The sequence below is a fragment of the Vombatus ursinus genome, unplaced genomic scaffold (assembly GCF_900497805.2).
Source record: "Vombatus ursinus unplaced genomic scaffold, bare-nosed wombat genome assembly UNPS02014778.1, whole genome shotgun sequence".
NCBI classification, from domain to species: Eukaryota; Metazoa; Chordata; class Mammalia; order Diprotodontia; family Vombatidae; genus Vombatus; species Vombatus ursinus.
The window spans coordinates 4,788,418-4,806,156 of NW_020954556.1; the positions used below are offsets into that span (position 1 = coordinate 4,788,418).

Consider the following 17,739-nt stretch of genomic DNA (forward strand, 5'->3'; position numbering starts at 1 on the left):
CCACAAGAAAGACAAAAATGTGGGCGAGAAAAGCAGCTTGTATTTTTCCATTAGATCATCAGGGCCCACCTCTCATTGATTAGTCTCGTTTTCACAACATTTCTCTTACACCAGGCATGTAAGAAGAAGAATCCAGAGGAAAGGCCTTCAGCCCAGGAGGTCCTAGATGCTTACCAAAAGGTTTTAAATTCCCTTAGAGACACAGTCATGCCTGGGGGATCTCAAACAAATGGAATCTGACAACATCACTCCCTTCCACGTGCCCCAAAAGAAAACTGGCCACATCGGGTATTTTCCAGATGTCTGTCTTCTCATCATATGGTGGCATACGTTCATCATAAAACGGTGTTTCCTCTCCATAGGGCCACAGTTGCTCAGGGGCTACAAATTCCCCCACAAGTTCCCTGTGGCCGCATTTGATCAGGGTCCCGTTACTCTTGTTGACAACAGGCAAGGCATCGAGGTCATTTGCCACAATACGAAAACTGCTTGTCAACAAGTACTGGGAAAGCATTTTGTCTAAGTCATTTGAGTCACACATCACCAATGTACCCAGGGGACTAGTGTGTAAATAGTTAATGATATTTACATAGTTAATCGCCAGTTTCAATCTGTGATGCCAAGTGTTCAGGCTTTGATATTTAGGGAGATTTAATGTTTCTTCCAGGGTCTTCAAAGTACCCAAGGGATGATATTCGGTAAGAAAGGTGCCATCATCTTCACAATAGCCAATCAGCAAGACCACGTGTTCGCTTTGTAAGGATTTCAGCATCTTCACACCATGGAGGAAATCTTCTTTCACCTCTGGACTGGTGAGCTGGGAAAGAGCAACTTTCTGTTCCTTCCATTCAGAAAGAAAGACCTGAAACCAAGCAAAAAATGAACATTAGATCTAAAACTTTTGTCTGTGCATAAGTAAGGTGGATTTTTGTTATTCTTTTTAAGGTAATGGTTCACAGAATCCATGGCCACAACAGGTTCATGGCCTGTAAACATCTCCACTATGCTTGCGCAGCATTATACTATGATAATTTAATATAAACATTTGTGCTTAAAGTTGTAAACATCCACTGTGACTGCACAGTGAGATATAATGATGAGATGACATAAGCTTGTAAGGCTATTACTGGCAAATTGCCTTCTTTGTCTGTGACCCTATAAATCAAGCGGACTCCGGTCAGTAAGTGGGGATTTGGGGAATGCACAGGGAAATGCATGTACGTCTGCCTCAACCAGCCCCCATTGAGGCTTAGGGGGGAACATACTAGCTGGAATGCTGTGTGTACCTTGACCGGCCCCCATCAGGGCTTGGGAGGATTTGTGAATGTGTGTGCTTATCTTGACTGGCCCCATTGAGATTTAGGGGAACCTGTAGGAGCTGTGCTCCCATATTCTCGCCTGCCCCCAGGAGAGGAATAATTAGGGGTGCGATAGGAGTTGGTATTCCCATTATCAGCAACTCCTCTTGAGAAGACCAGAATAGAATAAAGTAAGCTAATTATTTAACCCCTCATTATGTCTCCCTTCCTGTCCGCCAGGTTAACTTGTTAGAGAAAGAGTACAAGAAAAGTTCCTGCTCCAACTCCTGCGCTGTCACCTGTGATACACTACGTTAATGAGCAGAGAAACACGCTCCCCGGGGACTGAGGAGGCAATGGAACAGAGAAATACTGTTCATAAATTTCTAGGTGAGGCACAGAAGGCTGTAACTAAGTCTTGGTTCTCAGGGAAACCATACAGAAGCCCTCATATTAACTTTCAGTACCACAATGTGGGCCTTTAAGTACAAATGCTCAAGCGGGCCATATAGGGGCATATCTACCATAAAGAGCAGGTGGTTAGGTGTATGAATTATACAAGATCAGACCTTTGTGAGGCTTTTAAAAAACACCCACAACTTTTAGGCACTACTTGTATTGAATTTTGTAGCTCTAGTGCTCTGCTTAAATTAGGATTTGAGTAGCAAGAACCTCCAGAGAAAAAAAAAAACATTTAACTTTTTAAATCAGAACTTTTAATTGGAAGTATCATTCAGTTTGTTTTTCCTTTTGTCTAAAGACTACTTCCCCATCTTCTATTTCCTTGGGAAAGAACCCAAAAAACAAAAAAACAAAAAAACCTCCTAGGTAGTTAACATGCTCTAGAAAGTTATTATGCAAATTTTCTTTTTAAAAGTTTATGGCTGAATTTCCACCCTCACCCTTGCTAAAGGGGCAGCAGCAGGCACTGAGCAGAGCCCCACCAAGGCAGCACAGATGCTCACCCCCCAAAGTATCAGTGACAGCAGCTGGGAGCAAACCGCAGCTCTGATACCTTCAAGCTATGTGATCCTGGGCAAACTGATGAACTTCTCCAGGCCTATTTTCTCATCTCTACAAAGAGAATAACAATAACAACAATAATAATAACATGTATATACGTCTACTATGTGCCAGGTAGTAAATGCTTTGAATTTTTATCTCATTTGATCATTACAACACTCCTGGGAAGTAGAGTTACCTCCCTTTTAAAAATAATGATAATAACTAACATTTATATAGCACCTACTATGTGCCATCGCTGTGCTAAGAATTTTAGAAGTATTATCTCATTTGATCCTCACAACCACCCTGGGAGGTAGGCGCTATTATTATCCCCATTTTACAGATGAGGAAACTGAGGCAAATAGAGGTTAAGTGACTCGCCCACGTTCACACAGCTAGGTGTCTGAGGCTGGATTTGAAGTCAGGTCTTCCTGACTCCAGGCCTGGTCCTCTAACTCATAAGGGACTTCAGAGGAAATAACAAAGTTATATTAATATACTTCATTACTGTTATTATTATTGCTAGCAGTAGCTAGTAGTCGCTAGCAGTAGCAGTAGTAGTAGTGTTTTTAAAAAAGGATCTTTTTTTTTTTAATTGCGGCACTCTAATACTACCAGGGCCCTAAGCAAAACGGCAAAGAAAGGATCTCTTCTTTGTTTGTTTTTTTTTTTGGTCTTGTCAGTTTTTATTCTAAACTTAATCACCATTAACAAAAATAAGCATTCAAGCTTCTTGAGGGGCATACTCTTTGAATCCCTAGTGCTTAATATAGTGCTTGACAGAGAGCAGGTGTTTAATACATGCTTACTGATTGGCTGTGTAAACAATTTTCATATAACTCCAAATGACGTATTTGTTTTAAAAATCTATATGTTACCCCCAACAAAATTTTTAAAACCCAGCCTGGGGGAAAAAAATGGTTGTAGACCACAAGACCTCCCTAAAAATTCACATAAAATCCTAGGGCTGAAAAGATCTCTAAGGCATTCTTTTGGCTTTCTTAGGGCCATCCCTTCTCAGTGCACACACCTGTGGACACCTGGGCATATCTGCACAAGTATCCGTGCTGGTGCTTCTTTCTCCAGGGGGCTAGGTTCAGACAGCAGCGACAGTCTAGAACAGAAACAGGCAACCTGTTCCAGGAAAATCCAAGGCAGTCCTGGAGAGAATTCTCACTTTCTATACCTTCTTTCTTTCCTCTTTCGTGTTCTCTTTTTCTCCCTTTCTCCCTGATGCTGTTCTCTTTTCCTCTGGTTGGTGGTGCTTCACACTTCCCTTAATTATTTTATGTTTGCTTCTCCATATACATGCTGCATTTCCCACTGAAGAGTGTAAGCTTCTTGAGGGCAACGGATCTTTAAAAATCATTCTGTCATGGAATTCACTGTTCCTAATGGCATACGTTGCATACAGCACACACTTTTAAAATGTTGGTTAAGTTAAAATAAGTCCAATTCAATTTTTTTTACTTATTTTATCATAAAACACTTGAGGCTTTTTTTCTTTAAATGTAAAGAATATATGGAAATGCTCCTATTTGCTGGTGTCTATCAAGTACAGAATATCAAAAATTTTAATTTTTATTAAAAATATCTTTTTTTTTTTTTTGGGAGACTGGGTCTCCCTATATCACCTAAGCTAGAAGCATAGTAGCCACTCCCAGACCCAAAATCACTACTGATTGGCATGAGGGCTTTCATCTATTCTCTTTAAAGTCTAGAGTAGTTAGCTGCCACAGAGGATAGAGTGCTGGGAGAGGAGTCGGAAAGACCTGAGTTCAAATTTGACCTCAGACACTTACTAGCAATGTGACCCTGGGCAAGTCACTTAACCCTGTTTGCCTCAGTTTCCTCATCTGTAAAATGAGCTGGAGAAGGAAATGGCAAACTACTCCATATCTCTGCCAAGAAAACCCCCAAATGGGGTCACAGAGAGTCTGACATGACTGAAAAACAACTGAACAACCTTGCTCCCTTCATTAAAGTTTGGGGTGACCTGGTCTATAACTATTTTTACATATATAATACATAATATATAATATATATAAAGGTCTATAAAGAACAAGTCACTGAAAACCTTATTGAGATGGCTTATGTTTTCCTGGTTAAGATTGTAAGCAACACAATTTTTAGGAGTCAGAGAGGGCAGTGATTGGCCACATCTGAGTGCCAGCCCACTGCCTTCCCCCCTCCCAAAGATGGGGAAGAGTTGAGCACTCCTGGCCTATGTTCTGATTAAAATATCCCACTACTTGGGATTGCCAGGGGAGGTCCCAATGGTGTACTGCCATGCCAATCTGAAGGAAGACTCATCTAGGTATCAAAGAGGCCACTTGAGAACTGTCTCAACCTGCCCTTTGTTAGATCCCAACCACTACTAATTGAAATTCTCTTTGTGTTCAAAGAAACCCTCCACCAAAGTTCCTTTTTCTGGGTTTGCCCCTGATTCCCAGCTCACTGGCAAAGCCAGGCTAACCATTCCCTTGGAGGGCAATTCATTCAACAAATGTCTTGTAAGTACCTACTGTGTGGCACATTCCCGTTGTGTGGGGTGCTGGGGATGATCAAACAAAAATCAAACAAGTTCCCTGCCCTCGAGGAGCTTACATTCAATTTTAAAAATAACAGTCCCATCCTGAGAATGTAACTCACCCTTTTCACTGCTCCTTCCCCAACACGTTTCAGCTTCCTGACTCCTGTTCTCAGGGATTCACAAGATAGCCAAGGGGAACAATTTTTCATCTGTCCCATACGGAAGGTACCAAAGGGACATGGACGGGCCTCCACACCAGAGGGCGGAGGAGAAACGAAAACATGATCAAGGTAGAGATAGAGGAGGATGTTCATAAGGACCATCGCAAGCAGTAGCAGCGCGGCTGGTGGGATGGGGATTTCTCTTTGAGAAAAACCTCTTTTACTCCCCTGCAGTTTCTTTTCCATGTTGTTATCTTCCGTGCTTCCCTAAAAAACAAAAATGAACCAAAAAACAGTAGTGTGGTCAATTTTGTATTGTTTCCCCGTCACGAGAGTACAGATTGAAAAGACCACTTCATGGGCTTTAAGCTGCCACAGGATGCACTGTATTGAAATAATAATTATACGAGTTAGCATTTCTAGAGTTGCCTTAATGTTTGCAAAGCGCCTTACTTAGGTTATCTCATTTGGCCTTCACACACCCCAGTGGGATAGGTGTTATATAATAATAGCATACAACAATAATTGAGATTAATACTCAATTTTACAGATGAAGAAACTGAGACTGAGAGAGTTCAAGTGATTTGTCTGGGTCACCCTATTATTGAGCCTTTGAAACTTAATTTGAACTTAGGTCCTTCTGACACCCAAGTGTAGCCCTCTAATCACCTAGCTGCCTAAGAGCAATGGAAAAAATGGATCTCAAATTCACCTATGAGGCAGGAACCCACACAGAATTCAAAGTACTTTATTCATCTGCTGTGACCACTAGATCTAGTCATTCTTTTGTCAGAGGTGCCCAAGGCATAAAAGGGCCAGGTCACAGGCTAATAATATACCTCTCCTACTTTCTCAAACTCCCAGGAAGACACCTGGGAAAATTTCTCTCCAGAACAGATGGGTAGTCTTCTGCCACCTACCTTCCCTTGATAATCATCATCTTTGTATAGGTGAATTCCAACAACCTTCAACGGGCATTACCACATACTCTTGAAACCTGGGATGGCAAATCCACTGCAATGCCACCTCCTGCTGGCTGGGAATGTGACTGGCAGAGTTGTTCCAGGTGTCGGGTGCTGATATTAGTCCAATTTGTGGATCTCACCCTGGCTTCATATATCAGCCATGATCTATACCTGCTCCTTCCATCTCTATCTCCTGTTTCAGTAAAGCCTCCAGACTAAACAGGAGGGTCTTACATCTGTTTATAGCTGCAATGGCCTTGGGTGTGCTGCACACACACACAGACACTCATAGACACACACACACACACACACACACACACACACATACACACTTAGGTGAGTTTGATTAGATTACTCTAACTCCTTCCTCAGGTGGGACTGAAGTCTTACATTAGTCCTATTTTGTTTTGTTTTGTTTTTTTCAACTCTTGCCCCCACTGAAATGAGGCTGGATATTCTTTCCCTGAGGGATTATACCCTAACAATTCAGAGGCTAGAAAAAAAAAATTACTCCCAATGTTCTCTCACTTGTAGTCCATGTAAAAGGACCCACATGTGTAAAACTATTTATAACAGCTCTTCTTGTATTAGCAAAGAACTGGAAACCACGGCTAAACAATTTGTTGGTAATGGCAAACAACTGTATCATTACTGCGTCATAAGGAATGATGAAATGGATGGTTTCAGAAAAGCATGGGAAGACCTAATGCAGAGATCTGATGCAGAGGGAAGTGAGCAGAACCAAGCAAACAATCTATACAATAACAACATCACACAGAAAAACAAATTAGGAATTCTTAAGAATGCTGATCAATTCATGATTCCGGAATATTTATGATGAAGCATGCTTTTTTTGACAAAGAGGTGAAGGCTCAAGATGCAGAATAAGATATACATTTTAGGACAGAGCAAACAAGGGAATTTGTTTTGTTTGAATATGCATATTTTAATATAGGCTTTTTTTTCAATAGAGAAGTGTGGGAAGGCAAGGGGAAATAGGAAGAGGGGAGAAAAAAGTATATCATTGAGGCATTTTTTAAATGCAGAGAAAAGAAAACAGAAAAAAAATAGGATGGCTAAAGACTGAATTTATTACATACTTAAAAGGAAAAGTAAGGTATAAATAACAGAAGCAATTAGCTGGCATAATAGATGAAGTGCTAGATCTGGAGTCAGGAAGACTTAAATTCAAATGTAAACTCACACACTTTAGAGCTGTGTGGCTGTGGGCAAGGAAAAAGAAGAAGAAGGAGAAGGAAGAAGAAGGAAGAAGGAAGAAGGAAGAAGAAGAAGAAGAAGAAGAAGAAGAAGAAGAAGAAGAAGAAGAAGAAGAAGAAGAAGAAGAAGAAGAAGAAGAAGGAGAAGAAGTTGCTAACATTTGTAGAGTGTTTACTCTGTGCCAGACATTGTGCTAAGAGCTTTACAAGCCACTTAATTTTTGTCTCAGTTTCTTCATCTGTGAAATGGGCACAAGAATAGTACCTACCTCCCAGGGATGTTGTGAGATAATATTTGTATAGCCCTTTGCAAACTTTAAAGAACTATATAAGTGCTAGCTATCATTATTACTATTATTATTATATCTGCAGTTTCATTTACAACCCTCTTTTTCTGTTCTACTACAAATAAGGGAATGTCTACTTTATTTAGCATCTGTTCAGTGGGAGGGAGGAGGGGACTTGTTCACCATCTGTTCAGTTGTTTTTCAGCCAAGTCACTCTTTGTGAGTCCATTCTTGGCAAAGATGCTGGAGTGGTTTGGCATTTCCTTCTCCAACTTATTTAAAGATGAGGGAACTGAGGCACAAACAGGGATAAGTGACTTACCCAGGGTCACATAGCTAGTAAGTGTCTAAGGTCAGATTTGAACTCTGGAAAGATGAGTCTTCCTGACTCCAGGCCCAGTTCTCTATCTGGTTGTACCACCTAGCTGCCCGATTTAGAACTGGGAAGAGACCTTTGAAGTCACTGAGACCAACTTCATTTCACAAATGAGGAAAGGGAGGCATAGAGAGTCCAGAATCTAATCTGCTATAGTATGTTGCCTCTCACATATTTAGAGTTGGAGGAGACCTGAGAAGGCTGGTCCTACTGCCTCATTTTAGAGACCAGGAGACCAAGGGCCATGGACTCACTCAGGCAGTATATGGAAGGGCAAAGAATTGAACCCAGATCCTCTGTCCACAAATCTATCAATCTTTCCACTGGCTATACTGTTATAAGATCACAGACTTCTCTCCTTATAATAACCCTGTAAGAGAGTGCAGGTATCATTGTCCTTCTTTTACAGGGGAGAAAATTGAGGCTCTAACACCTTGTCCTTAGTAACCCAGCTAAGTAATAATATTCCTATGGAAGTCTTTTGATTCCAAGTTCAGTAGTCTTTCTGCTATACTATAATGTCTCTCAAAATTAAACCTGTCATTCCAGCCTTCAAGAGGCTTAAAAGCTAATATGGATATACATTCCTAGGAATGTGCTTAGAATATAGCTTCATCTGCCAAGATGGGTACAGGTATGCAGAGCTCCAGTCCTTAGAGGTAATCTGAGGTAATTTGTTTATGAATACCAAGTACCTATAGTGAACAAGATGGACAGCTAGGTGGCACAGTGGATAGAGCGCTGGCCCTGGAGGCAGGAAGACTCATCTTCCTGAGCTCAAATCTGGCCTCAGATACTTACTAGCTGTGTGACGCTGGGCAAGTTACTTAACCCTGTTTGCCTCAGTTTCCTGATCTGTAACATGATCTGGAGAAGGAAATGGCAAATCCCTCCAGTATCTTTTGCCAAGAAAACCCCAAATGGGGTCACAAAGAGAAACTTGAATGAAGCAATTCAACAATAAAATGATCCTTTTATCCTATAGAAATGTAAACAATTACCTTTATATCCCCAGTACCTGTACACAACACCTACTTAATAAATATTTGTGGAAGTGGATTAATGCCCTGTTACTATAAACTAGAGTTATGTTTCTCTTCTTATTCCTTTCTCCTCCTAGGCAAAATATTCTGTTCCATCATATTAAATAAAATATTATAATAATATGTAAATAAAACATTTCCATCATATTAAATATATAAATAAATATAACTAAAATTAATTAAATAAATAAAAACATGTAAATAAAATAGTCTGTTTATATTATATTTAGATTATATAATAGATTATATTAAATCAATCAAGAAGCATTCATGAAACACCTACAATGTGTCAGGCATTGTGCTGGGCTGTAAGAAATGAAACAATCCCTACTGGCAAGGAGCTTACATTCTATGAAGATGAGTATGCATATAACTATGTATAGAATTAATAAATATAAAGTTATTACAGACAAGGTAATTCAGGAGGAAGGGAGGAAGCTAGCAGTTGGGGCATGGTCAAGTCAACCATAAACAGTATGGAAATTGAATGCATTCATTCATACATGATTTGTACACACCTTTAGTCACTACATGGAATTTTTCTTAGCACATTCCATCCAAAAGCAATCATTTCAACACATAACTTTTTCCCTGTCATTGGCCTCAGGGGAATCTATGCTTTCTTCTGCCAACAAATAACCTGAGCATAGAGTGGGAAAGGCTTCCCCAGTGCATAAACGAGCCTGTTCACAAGCTAGGGTCACCCTAACCACTATGTGACTACTGATCTGGTAAGGCCCCAAAAGCACTATCTCCCAGTGATGACACTAAATATATACTCCAAAGAGATTAAAAAAATAAAGGAAAAAGATTTATGTAAAAAGCACTTAGCACAGTTTCTGGCACATAGCAGGCATTATATATAAGTGCTTATTCCCTTCTTTCCTTTATTAAGTACCTAAGAAGTGCCAGGAACTATGCCAAGCACTGGGGAAACAAAGAAAGGCAACCCCCCCCCCCAAAAAAAACCAGTCTCTGTTCTCAAGGAACTTACAGTCTAATGGGGGAGACCACACAGACACACAATTAGGTTCAAATAAGATATCTACAGGATAAAGTGGAGATATTCACAGAAGGAATGCACTAAGATCAAGGAGGGCTGATGATGGCTTCTTGCAGAAGGTGGGACTTTTGGGAAGCCATGAGACAGAGATGAGGAGAGAGAGGATTCTAGGCTAGTGACGATGCCCAGAGCCAGGTGATAGAGGATCTTCGGTGAGGAATGGCAAGGAGGCCTGAGTCAGTGGATTGTGGAGAACATTTTTAAAAACTCACAGAACAGGCGGAAGTTCTGAGGGGAACACAAACAAACAGGACAGCTTTAAAACTGAGGGATTTCTTGTAAGATTAAAAAAAGAGGCAGGCTCTTGGGAGGAGGACGTCAGTTTCAAATGCAATCCTCTTTTTTTCTCTTCTTTGAATGTGGAAATGCCCATTATGGTAACTGGTATTTGGTAAATACAGAATAACAAAAAACCTTTAAAAATTGTCTTAAAACAAAAGCTATGTCTCTTCATCACCTCTCTCAAGCACAGGGCCCCTTTATCTAAGTTGCAAGGATATCCACACATCCCCAAACTCTTATTATGAGTTTTTATCAACCTTCTAGAGTTGGAGGCCACATCTTTCACTTGCTTACATTTGAACACAAGTAGGACTCAGAAAGACATGAAAGTTGACTGCCTCTGGTCTTAGAACCTTGACCAATGCCATTTACTCCTAAAGCCCTGGTGGCCCTAGCATAAGTTCATTAGTATGGCTTGAGAGAACTAAAATGGTCTTCTACATCCTAAGAAGAGTACCCAAGTTCTTTATCCTTGGGTTTCTTTTTTTAATTGATAAATTTTGCTTAAACAAATCAGTCCCTACTTCAGTTTCATACTACCTTGCAAACAACTGTAATCTCTACCAAGTCAAGGGTAGGTTTCTGAATTTGGGCACTTTGCTCATTTGCCTAAGTCTATCCCACATCTATGACAGATGTTTGCTCCTGGGGGGCAATCTCAAACATTAGTCCCTTGTGTTATGAAATCCCCATTCTCCTATTTCAAGGAGATTTGGATAAGGGGTCTGTGGCCTGCTGGGTCACTACCCTTTCATACAGGGCCTGTGTTTACTGGGCCAATTGAGTTTGTTTTCCTTAAAGACTCTCTTTGGATACTTGATAGATTTTATAAACTCTAGCGAACTATCAGGGCTCATTTCTATTTTTACCCAGCTTGAGTTTCCAAAATATTAGCATATTATTTGGAACTGTGCTCCAAAAGTCACTCAACAGTGATACCATTACCAGGTCTATGCCCCTTAAAAAGACCAAAGAAAGGGGAAAAGAACCCATATATAGAAAAAATATTTATTGTAACTCTTTTGTAGAGTAAAGAACTAGAAATTAAAAGGGGGGCCCATGTCTAAACCAAGTACAATATACGAAGATAATGGATTACTGTTATATTAGAAGTGGTGAAAGGGATGGGTTCAGAGAAACTTGGGAAGACTTGTTTGAACTGATGCAGAGAGAAGTGAACAGAAACAGAAGAAAAATGTATACCACAAAAACAATGTTGTAAACAACTTGGTGTATAATTAAATGCATACAATAAAAGCAATGATGTAAATACCTTTTAAAAACTTAAGAATTCTAATGAAATGACTGACCACAACTCCAGGGGACCACTGATGAAGCTTGCTAGTCACTTCCTGACACAGAGATAAAATATTCAAGACACAGAATGAGACATGTCTTTGTCATGGATAATGTGGGAATTTGTTTTGCTTACCTATGTATATTTGTTACAAGGTTTTTGTTTTTCTTTTCTTTTAAGTTAGGGGAATATTAGGGAGAAGAAAAATGCTTACTTATTGAAAAATAAAATAAAATTTAAAAAAATAACAGTAAATCAAGAGGGTACCATTGATCCCACGAGCATGTTTTTGTTGTTGTTAAGTTGTTTCTCAGTTGTGTCCAACTTTTCATGATCTCATTTGGGGTTTTCTTGGCAAAGATACTGGAGCAGTTTGGAATTTCCTTCTCTAGCTTATTTTACAGATGAGGAAACTGAGGCAAACAGGGTTAAGTGACTTGCCCAGGGCCACACAGCTAGTAAGCGTCTGAGGCCAAATTTGAACTCAGGAAGTTGAGTCTTCCTGACTCCAGGTCCAACACTCTATCCACTGCAACACCTAGCTGCATTTTCCGTGGTCATCCACATCTTTCCTAAGTCTGTTTCCTTTGGTTCAGTTTTGTTCTGTTTTATTTTTATTTTTTTAATTTTTAAAGTGAGCCGTGGACTTTGGCTTAGGAAATCCGGGATGGGGGTAGAGGGCAGTAACCTAAGGCTGCTGCCCCTTGAGCTACCCGTCCCCAGTAACATCTTTTCCTCCAGCTAACCTCTCCCCTTAATGAGTCAGTTCTCCTACATCAGCCTAGCTAACCAAAGAGCTGGGGGTGCAGGGGATGACAACCAGCCCCTCTCAGCCCAGTCAATCAGGATGCTCCCCACCTACAGGCAGGAGGCAACACCCCCTAAGCCCAGCCCACCCTTCTATGGGGAAGCGTTCCTGTTGAGACTCGATAAGTGGGGCCACACTGGCCACCCTTGGCCCAGAGGATTGACAGACCTCTTGGAATCTTGTTTCTAGTTGTTATGTTTCCCCTGGGGTGAAGCTCCCCTGGGGTGTGTTCAAGGAAGAAGAGTAGGGGAGGGAGGGAGAGATGCCATATATCCCTCAGTTGTGCCTTCCTGGAGTAGCTGGACAGCTCCCTGAATTCCCACCCTTCTTCATGAGTCCCCAAGTGGGCAGATGAAGCATTTTACAAACCGTATTTTAAATAAATATTTTAAAGTTGTAAAAAAAAGAGCATATGTACTATGGCTTAATCCCTCCACAGTTAGTCATCTCATCACACCTTCTGTTGGATTCTCTCCAATCTCTTTACAGAGTTTGAGTTTGCTGTCGGGTTTGGTTTTTTTTTCCACTCTCTTCTTGCTAAGTGGATAACACAACCGAATCACATAGCACATCCCAAAAGACATACCTGGGCTCTTCCTGGCAACACCGTACAAAAAACAGAAAGGCCACAGGTCTTCAGGGTACATATCCTATGCAATGCTGTATTCATGTAATGCTGTACTCAAGGGCATCTCCAAAGAGTCTCTTCATTACCATCTTTGGGTATTTGGCACATGCCATTCGAGCAGTCTGTGCCAGGAAGGTTTTAAATTCTTCTTCCTCAGGTAAGGCCAGTCTCACTTTATAATTGTGGGCTCTTCTTAGGGTCCTCTTTCTGATGGGATCTCACCAGTACTTTGAATGCTGGTAAACAATGAACATTGTCAGAGGAATCAACAAGACCCATTGGTTTCTCCAAGGCCTTGAAGCCAAAAGACAAACTATTGATGGTGAAGGAACGAGGCAGTGAACTGCCTCCTCTGAGCAAGTTTTTAAAAAATCTAAACGACTCATAAAATTCAAATGCAGTTTTCTTGAGCTGAGGAGCAAAGAACACTAGATTTTTCTAATACTTAGTAGAAAGTGGTGTCACATGAGACTTGGAAGAAAAAAACACAAATACTTAGGGGGTTGGTTATTTGTGGGTAAGGTCACCAAACCTTTAAATGTATCTCAGGGATAAAGTCCAGCCCCTGAGAGGAGGTAAATGATGAAGGAGACTTTTTTTTTTTAAGTTTTCTGGCATTTTATATATATGAAGCCATGCCAAAAACAAACAAAAAAACCCCCCAACATAATTCCACATTAGCCATGTTACAATAATAAAGCATGAAAAATAAAGAAGTTAAAAAAATATGCTTCAATCTGCAAACAGAGTTCTGATGAAAGAGATACTGAGCAAAGAAAAGGGCTCGGAGTGCCCTTGGAGTTACTGATCCTGAAAGGTAAGTTTTAGATTAAGGACCATGGACTGCAGGACTGCAGGGAAGAAAAAAATCTAGTACTTCATACACATTTAATGTTCATTCATGAAGCAGAGGGCATGTATTTAAAAAAGAACATTAAACGATAATTTACACTAAAGTTTAAGAGCAGGCCATCTAATGCGGGGGAGGGGGGAAGAGGGGGTAGGAGGGGAAGGTATGGGGGAAATGTGGTATTATTACAAACTCTAAACACAATTACGTGGAGTAATTGTTGTATAAGTTGTCTCTACCTCAAAAAATAAAAGCTTCTTGATGGCAGGGGTTTTATTTTTGTCTTTTATCACTAGCTACGTGGCACAGTGGGTAGAGCACCAGGCCTTGAGGAAAGAAGACCTGAGTTCAAATCCAGCCTTAGACATTTACTAGCTGTATGACCCTGGGTAAGTCACTTAACAGCTCTTAACAGTTTTCCCATCTATAAAATGGGGATAATAACAGCACTTACACCTCACAGGGTTGTTGTGAGGATCAAATGAGATAATTATAAAGAATTGGAGCTAAGGGGGCTATGAGCTAACATATATAAATGTTAGCTATTATTATGAGCTATTTATTAGCTGGCTAGCTTAGGGACATAATAGGCACTTAGTAAATGCCTGTTGACTGAATTACATAAGCATTAAAAACAACATACTAAGATGATATTGTTGTTTATGTAACAAACTGACAAGAAACTTAGATATATATCCTATTGTTTGGGGAGGTGGGGGGGGGCTCTGAGTGTGAAATGTTTCCCATGTTACCTGACAATGTAGATACATATTTTGGTTTGTTTAACTGTTCCTGGTTTGTTTGTTTTTTTCTTTGCTACAGGGGAAGGCAGATAAAGGGGCAAGGATATATTAAAATAAATAAAATCGGGAGCAGCTAGGTGTCACAGTGTTTGGAGCACCAGCCCTGGAGTCAGGAGGACCTGAATTCAAATCTGACCTCAGACACATAACACTTACTAGCTGTGTGACTCTGGGCAAGGCACTTAACCCCAATTTCCTTGCAAAAAAATAAAATAAAATGTCTTTAAAATTGATTAAAAATAAAAAGCATCAAAACTTTAAAAAAATGAATATTATTGTGCTCATTATATTACAGCCTTATTTCAAATATTGTGGCATACTATGGGTATAAACTATAAAAGAGTGATTTGTTAACAAGATGAAATGAATGAATTAAAAAGCATTTATTAAGCTCTTACTACTTCCCAAGTGCAGGGGACACAAATAGAAAAGCCAGTCCCCGGCCACAAGGAGTTCTGATGCTAATTAGAGGAAACCACATATAGAGAAGGAAGGTTCACCAGCTTCCTGAAGAGATTAAGATCACTAAACCCTATTTAAAAATAAAGTCTCTGAAGAAGAATCTATGAGGAAAGGCACCCAAGTAAATCTAACCCTAAGCCATTTAGTAGGAACTGTTCTCTAACCTACATTTCCAGGGGCACCAGCTACTTACTCTCTCCCCTCCACACTCTGCAAACCAGCCAAACTGGCCCATCTCTCAGCACAGAGCCCAGCGCTTAGTGCCTGGTAAATAGTAGGCGCTTAAGGTTTATTTACAGATTGATTGATTCTCTCTGTTCCTCATTACACAATTCTCCATCTCCAAACTCCATGCCTTTGCACTGGCCATCCTCCAAGTCTGGGATGCATTTCTTCCTTATCTCCCCCTCAAAGAATCACCATCTTCCTCAGCTCGGGCAACACGTTCTGCATGAAGCCTCTCCGGACTCCCTCTTCAACTGCTGGTGCCTTCCCTCTCAAACTACCTAGTACTAAACTATGTATATGTTGGAATTTATATTTGTGCTGTGTGTATATGTATACATATGTATATACACACAGCACAAATATAAATACCAATTTGTATTTATATAGCAATTATTTGTATTTGTGTAGCAATTGATATACCAAATTATACACACACGTGCATATATGTATACGAGAAAATAACTGTAAAGAACTTAGCACAGTGTCTGGAACATATATAAATGTAAGCTATTATTGGCTATCATTAGCTGATTAGCATAGGGGCGCACAATAGGCACTCAATAAATGCTTGTTGATTAAATTATATAAGCATAAAACTAACATGCTAAGACTGATATATTATAATAGATAATATAATATGTATTTATATTTCTATGTGCTTGTTTCTCCCCATTAGAATATAAGCGCCCTTCGAGCACGAGAGATTGTTTCAGTCTTTGTACTTGTATTCCCTGAGCCTAGCACTGCGTGAAGCGCTTGATATAATTTCGAATTGATTGATGATGACTCCCTCTTCCTCTCCCCTTCCCTACCCTCCCTTCCCCGCCCATCTCCTCTAGTACTCCTCTCCACTCGTGCTTCTCACCTGTCATTTCGGATCGAAGCGTTTTCACCAAGCAGGTAGAAAAAACCAGGAGGGCCGACTCTCCCTGCCGCAAGGCAGCATCGCGAACGCACAACCTCTCCGCTCCGCTCATCCCCGGGGAGCCGCAGCACGAGCAGATTAGAGGGAGCGCGGGGCGCGCGCTCTGCAAAGCGAGGCAGCCCGGCGCATCCCGGCGCCGCGCCCGCCCGCCCAGCGGGGCCTGGGGCTGGGCCCCTACAAGAAAGTGCCGCTGTTAGTGCTGCTGCTAGTGCTGCTGTAGCCGCCGCTTGAGGCGCAGCGCCAACCCTGAGCCGCCTACTCTGAGTCTCCGCCTCTCCACCAAAATTCAACCCTTCTCGATTTTAACCACCAGGCTATTTGGCCACGGAGGCACCCCAGCGCTCCACGAGTTCCAACTCGCCTGGAAGTCTCCCTCAACCTTCCGGAAACTCCGGGCTTCCGGACACACGTTCACATCTTTTCAGATTACCCGGAAACCCCCCTCCATGTGACCTCACTTTTAGCTTGGACTGAAAACGCGAGGTCCCTCTACTGTCCTAAACCGGGTAGGCCGCCTCAGAACCAGCTGTTTTAAATCCTAGGTTTTAATAGGAGACCCGGGGAATGAAGTGTTATTTACAATCCTCCTTTAGTGGTTCTGTGGTATGCAACGAAAATAAAAAGGGGAACAAGGGAAGAATGCGACCCCATTTCTAGACCTCAATTCTAATTGAAATGCATTATTGATAGTAACAAAGTTGCTTTCATCTTAAGCTGTTTCCTTTCTTACTCCTTCACTCTTCTTTTGCTCACTGAGAATGCACTCCCTCCCTCCTGATAATCTGGCAATCCCCGGCCACCCTTTCCAGCCGTGATCGCGTTTCCACCTTTCCTCTCCCATTGCCATTTCCAGACTGGAGAACTCCCTCTACCACCTTTACTCAGATACCTCTTCTCCTTTGAGGGTCATTCAATTGATATTTAGCATCCAATTGAGGTTCTCATAGCTATTACTCTGCTGGCCCCTAAGACATTCTCCTTCTTTTCAACTCGACTCCTTCTCAATGCCTGCCCTCTTAGAAGGGGACCGTTATATACATGTTAATATTCCAGCAAACGATCTACCTTCTCATTTTCCATGACCTACTCCTCCACTTTACCTCAGCCACACCAAGAGATAGTCACACCCTTGATCTCACAAACAAGTGTCCTACTTCCCATGTTTGTGAACTCTGAAATTACTTTATCTGATCATAAATCTTTTATTATTCCATCGTTACCGCTGCGTTACAACACTTAATCCTATTCTTTCATACCCTTTAATTCTTGCATACTGCATTTCTTTACCAGGTCATCACTCCTGCACTGGCTACACTCTCCTCCCATCCCCATCTTCACATCTTTGGTGAACCAATTCAACCCTTCACTATCCTCTTCTCTTTAGTTCCTTGTCCCCTTATCTGATTATTGATCATGCATCGCATGCCCTGTCCACCACCTTCACTCTTGTTCATATGATGTTAAATGGAGATAGAGAAAAACCACAAAACTATGCTAACTGGGTCCAC

General features: G+C 41.0%; 1 protein-coding gene across 2 annotated transcripts; it reads right to left on the reverse strand.

Annotated features, from left to right (window-relative positions):
* Positions 1–205: 205 nt before the first annotated feature.
* On the reverse strand, positions 206–16,337 carry POMK (protein-O-mannose kinase). 2 transcript variants are annotated; one of them, XM_027865008.1, is made up of 4 exons: positions 16,172–16,337; positions 12,922–13,199; positions 4,956–5,264; positions 206–862 (listed from the first exon to the last, which is right to left on the reverse strand). In XM_027865008.1, the coding sequence occupies exons 2-4, from the start codon at positions 13,003–13,005 to the stop codon at positions 206–208; spliced, it is 1,050 nt and encodes a 349-aa protein (XP_027720809.1). In that variant the 5' UTR covers positions 13,006–13,199; positions 16,172–16,337. The 2 variants fall into 2 exon arrangements, with proteins under 2 accessions (XP_027720809.1, XP_027720808.1); XM_027865007.1 differs by lacking the exon at positions 12,922–13,199.
* Between the last annotated feature and the right edge of the window lie 1,402 nt (positions 16,338–17,739).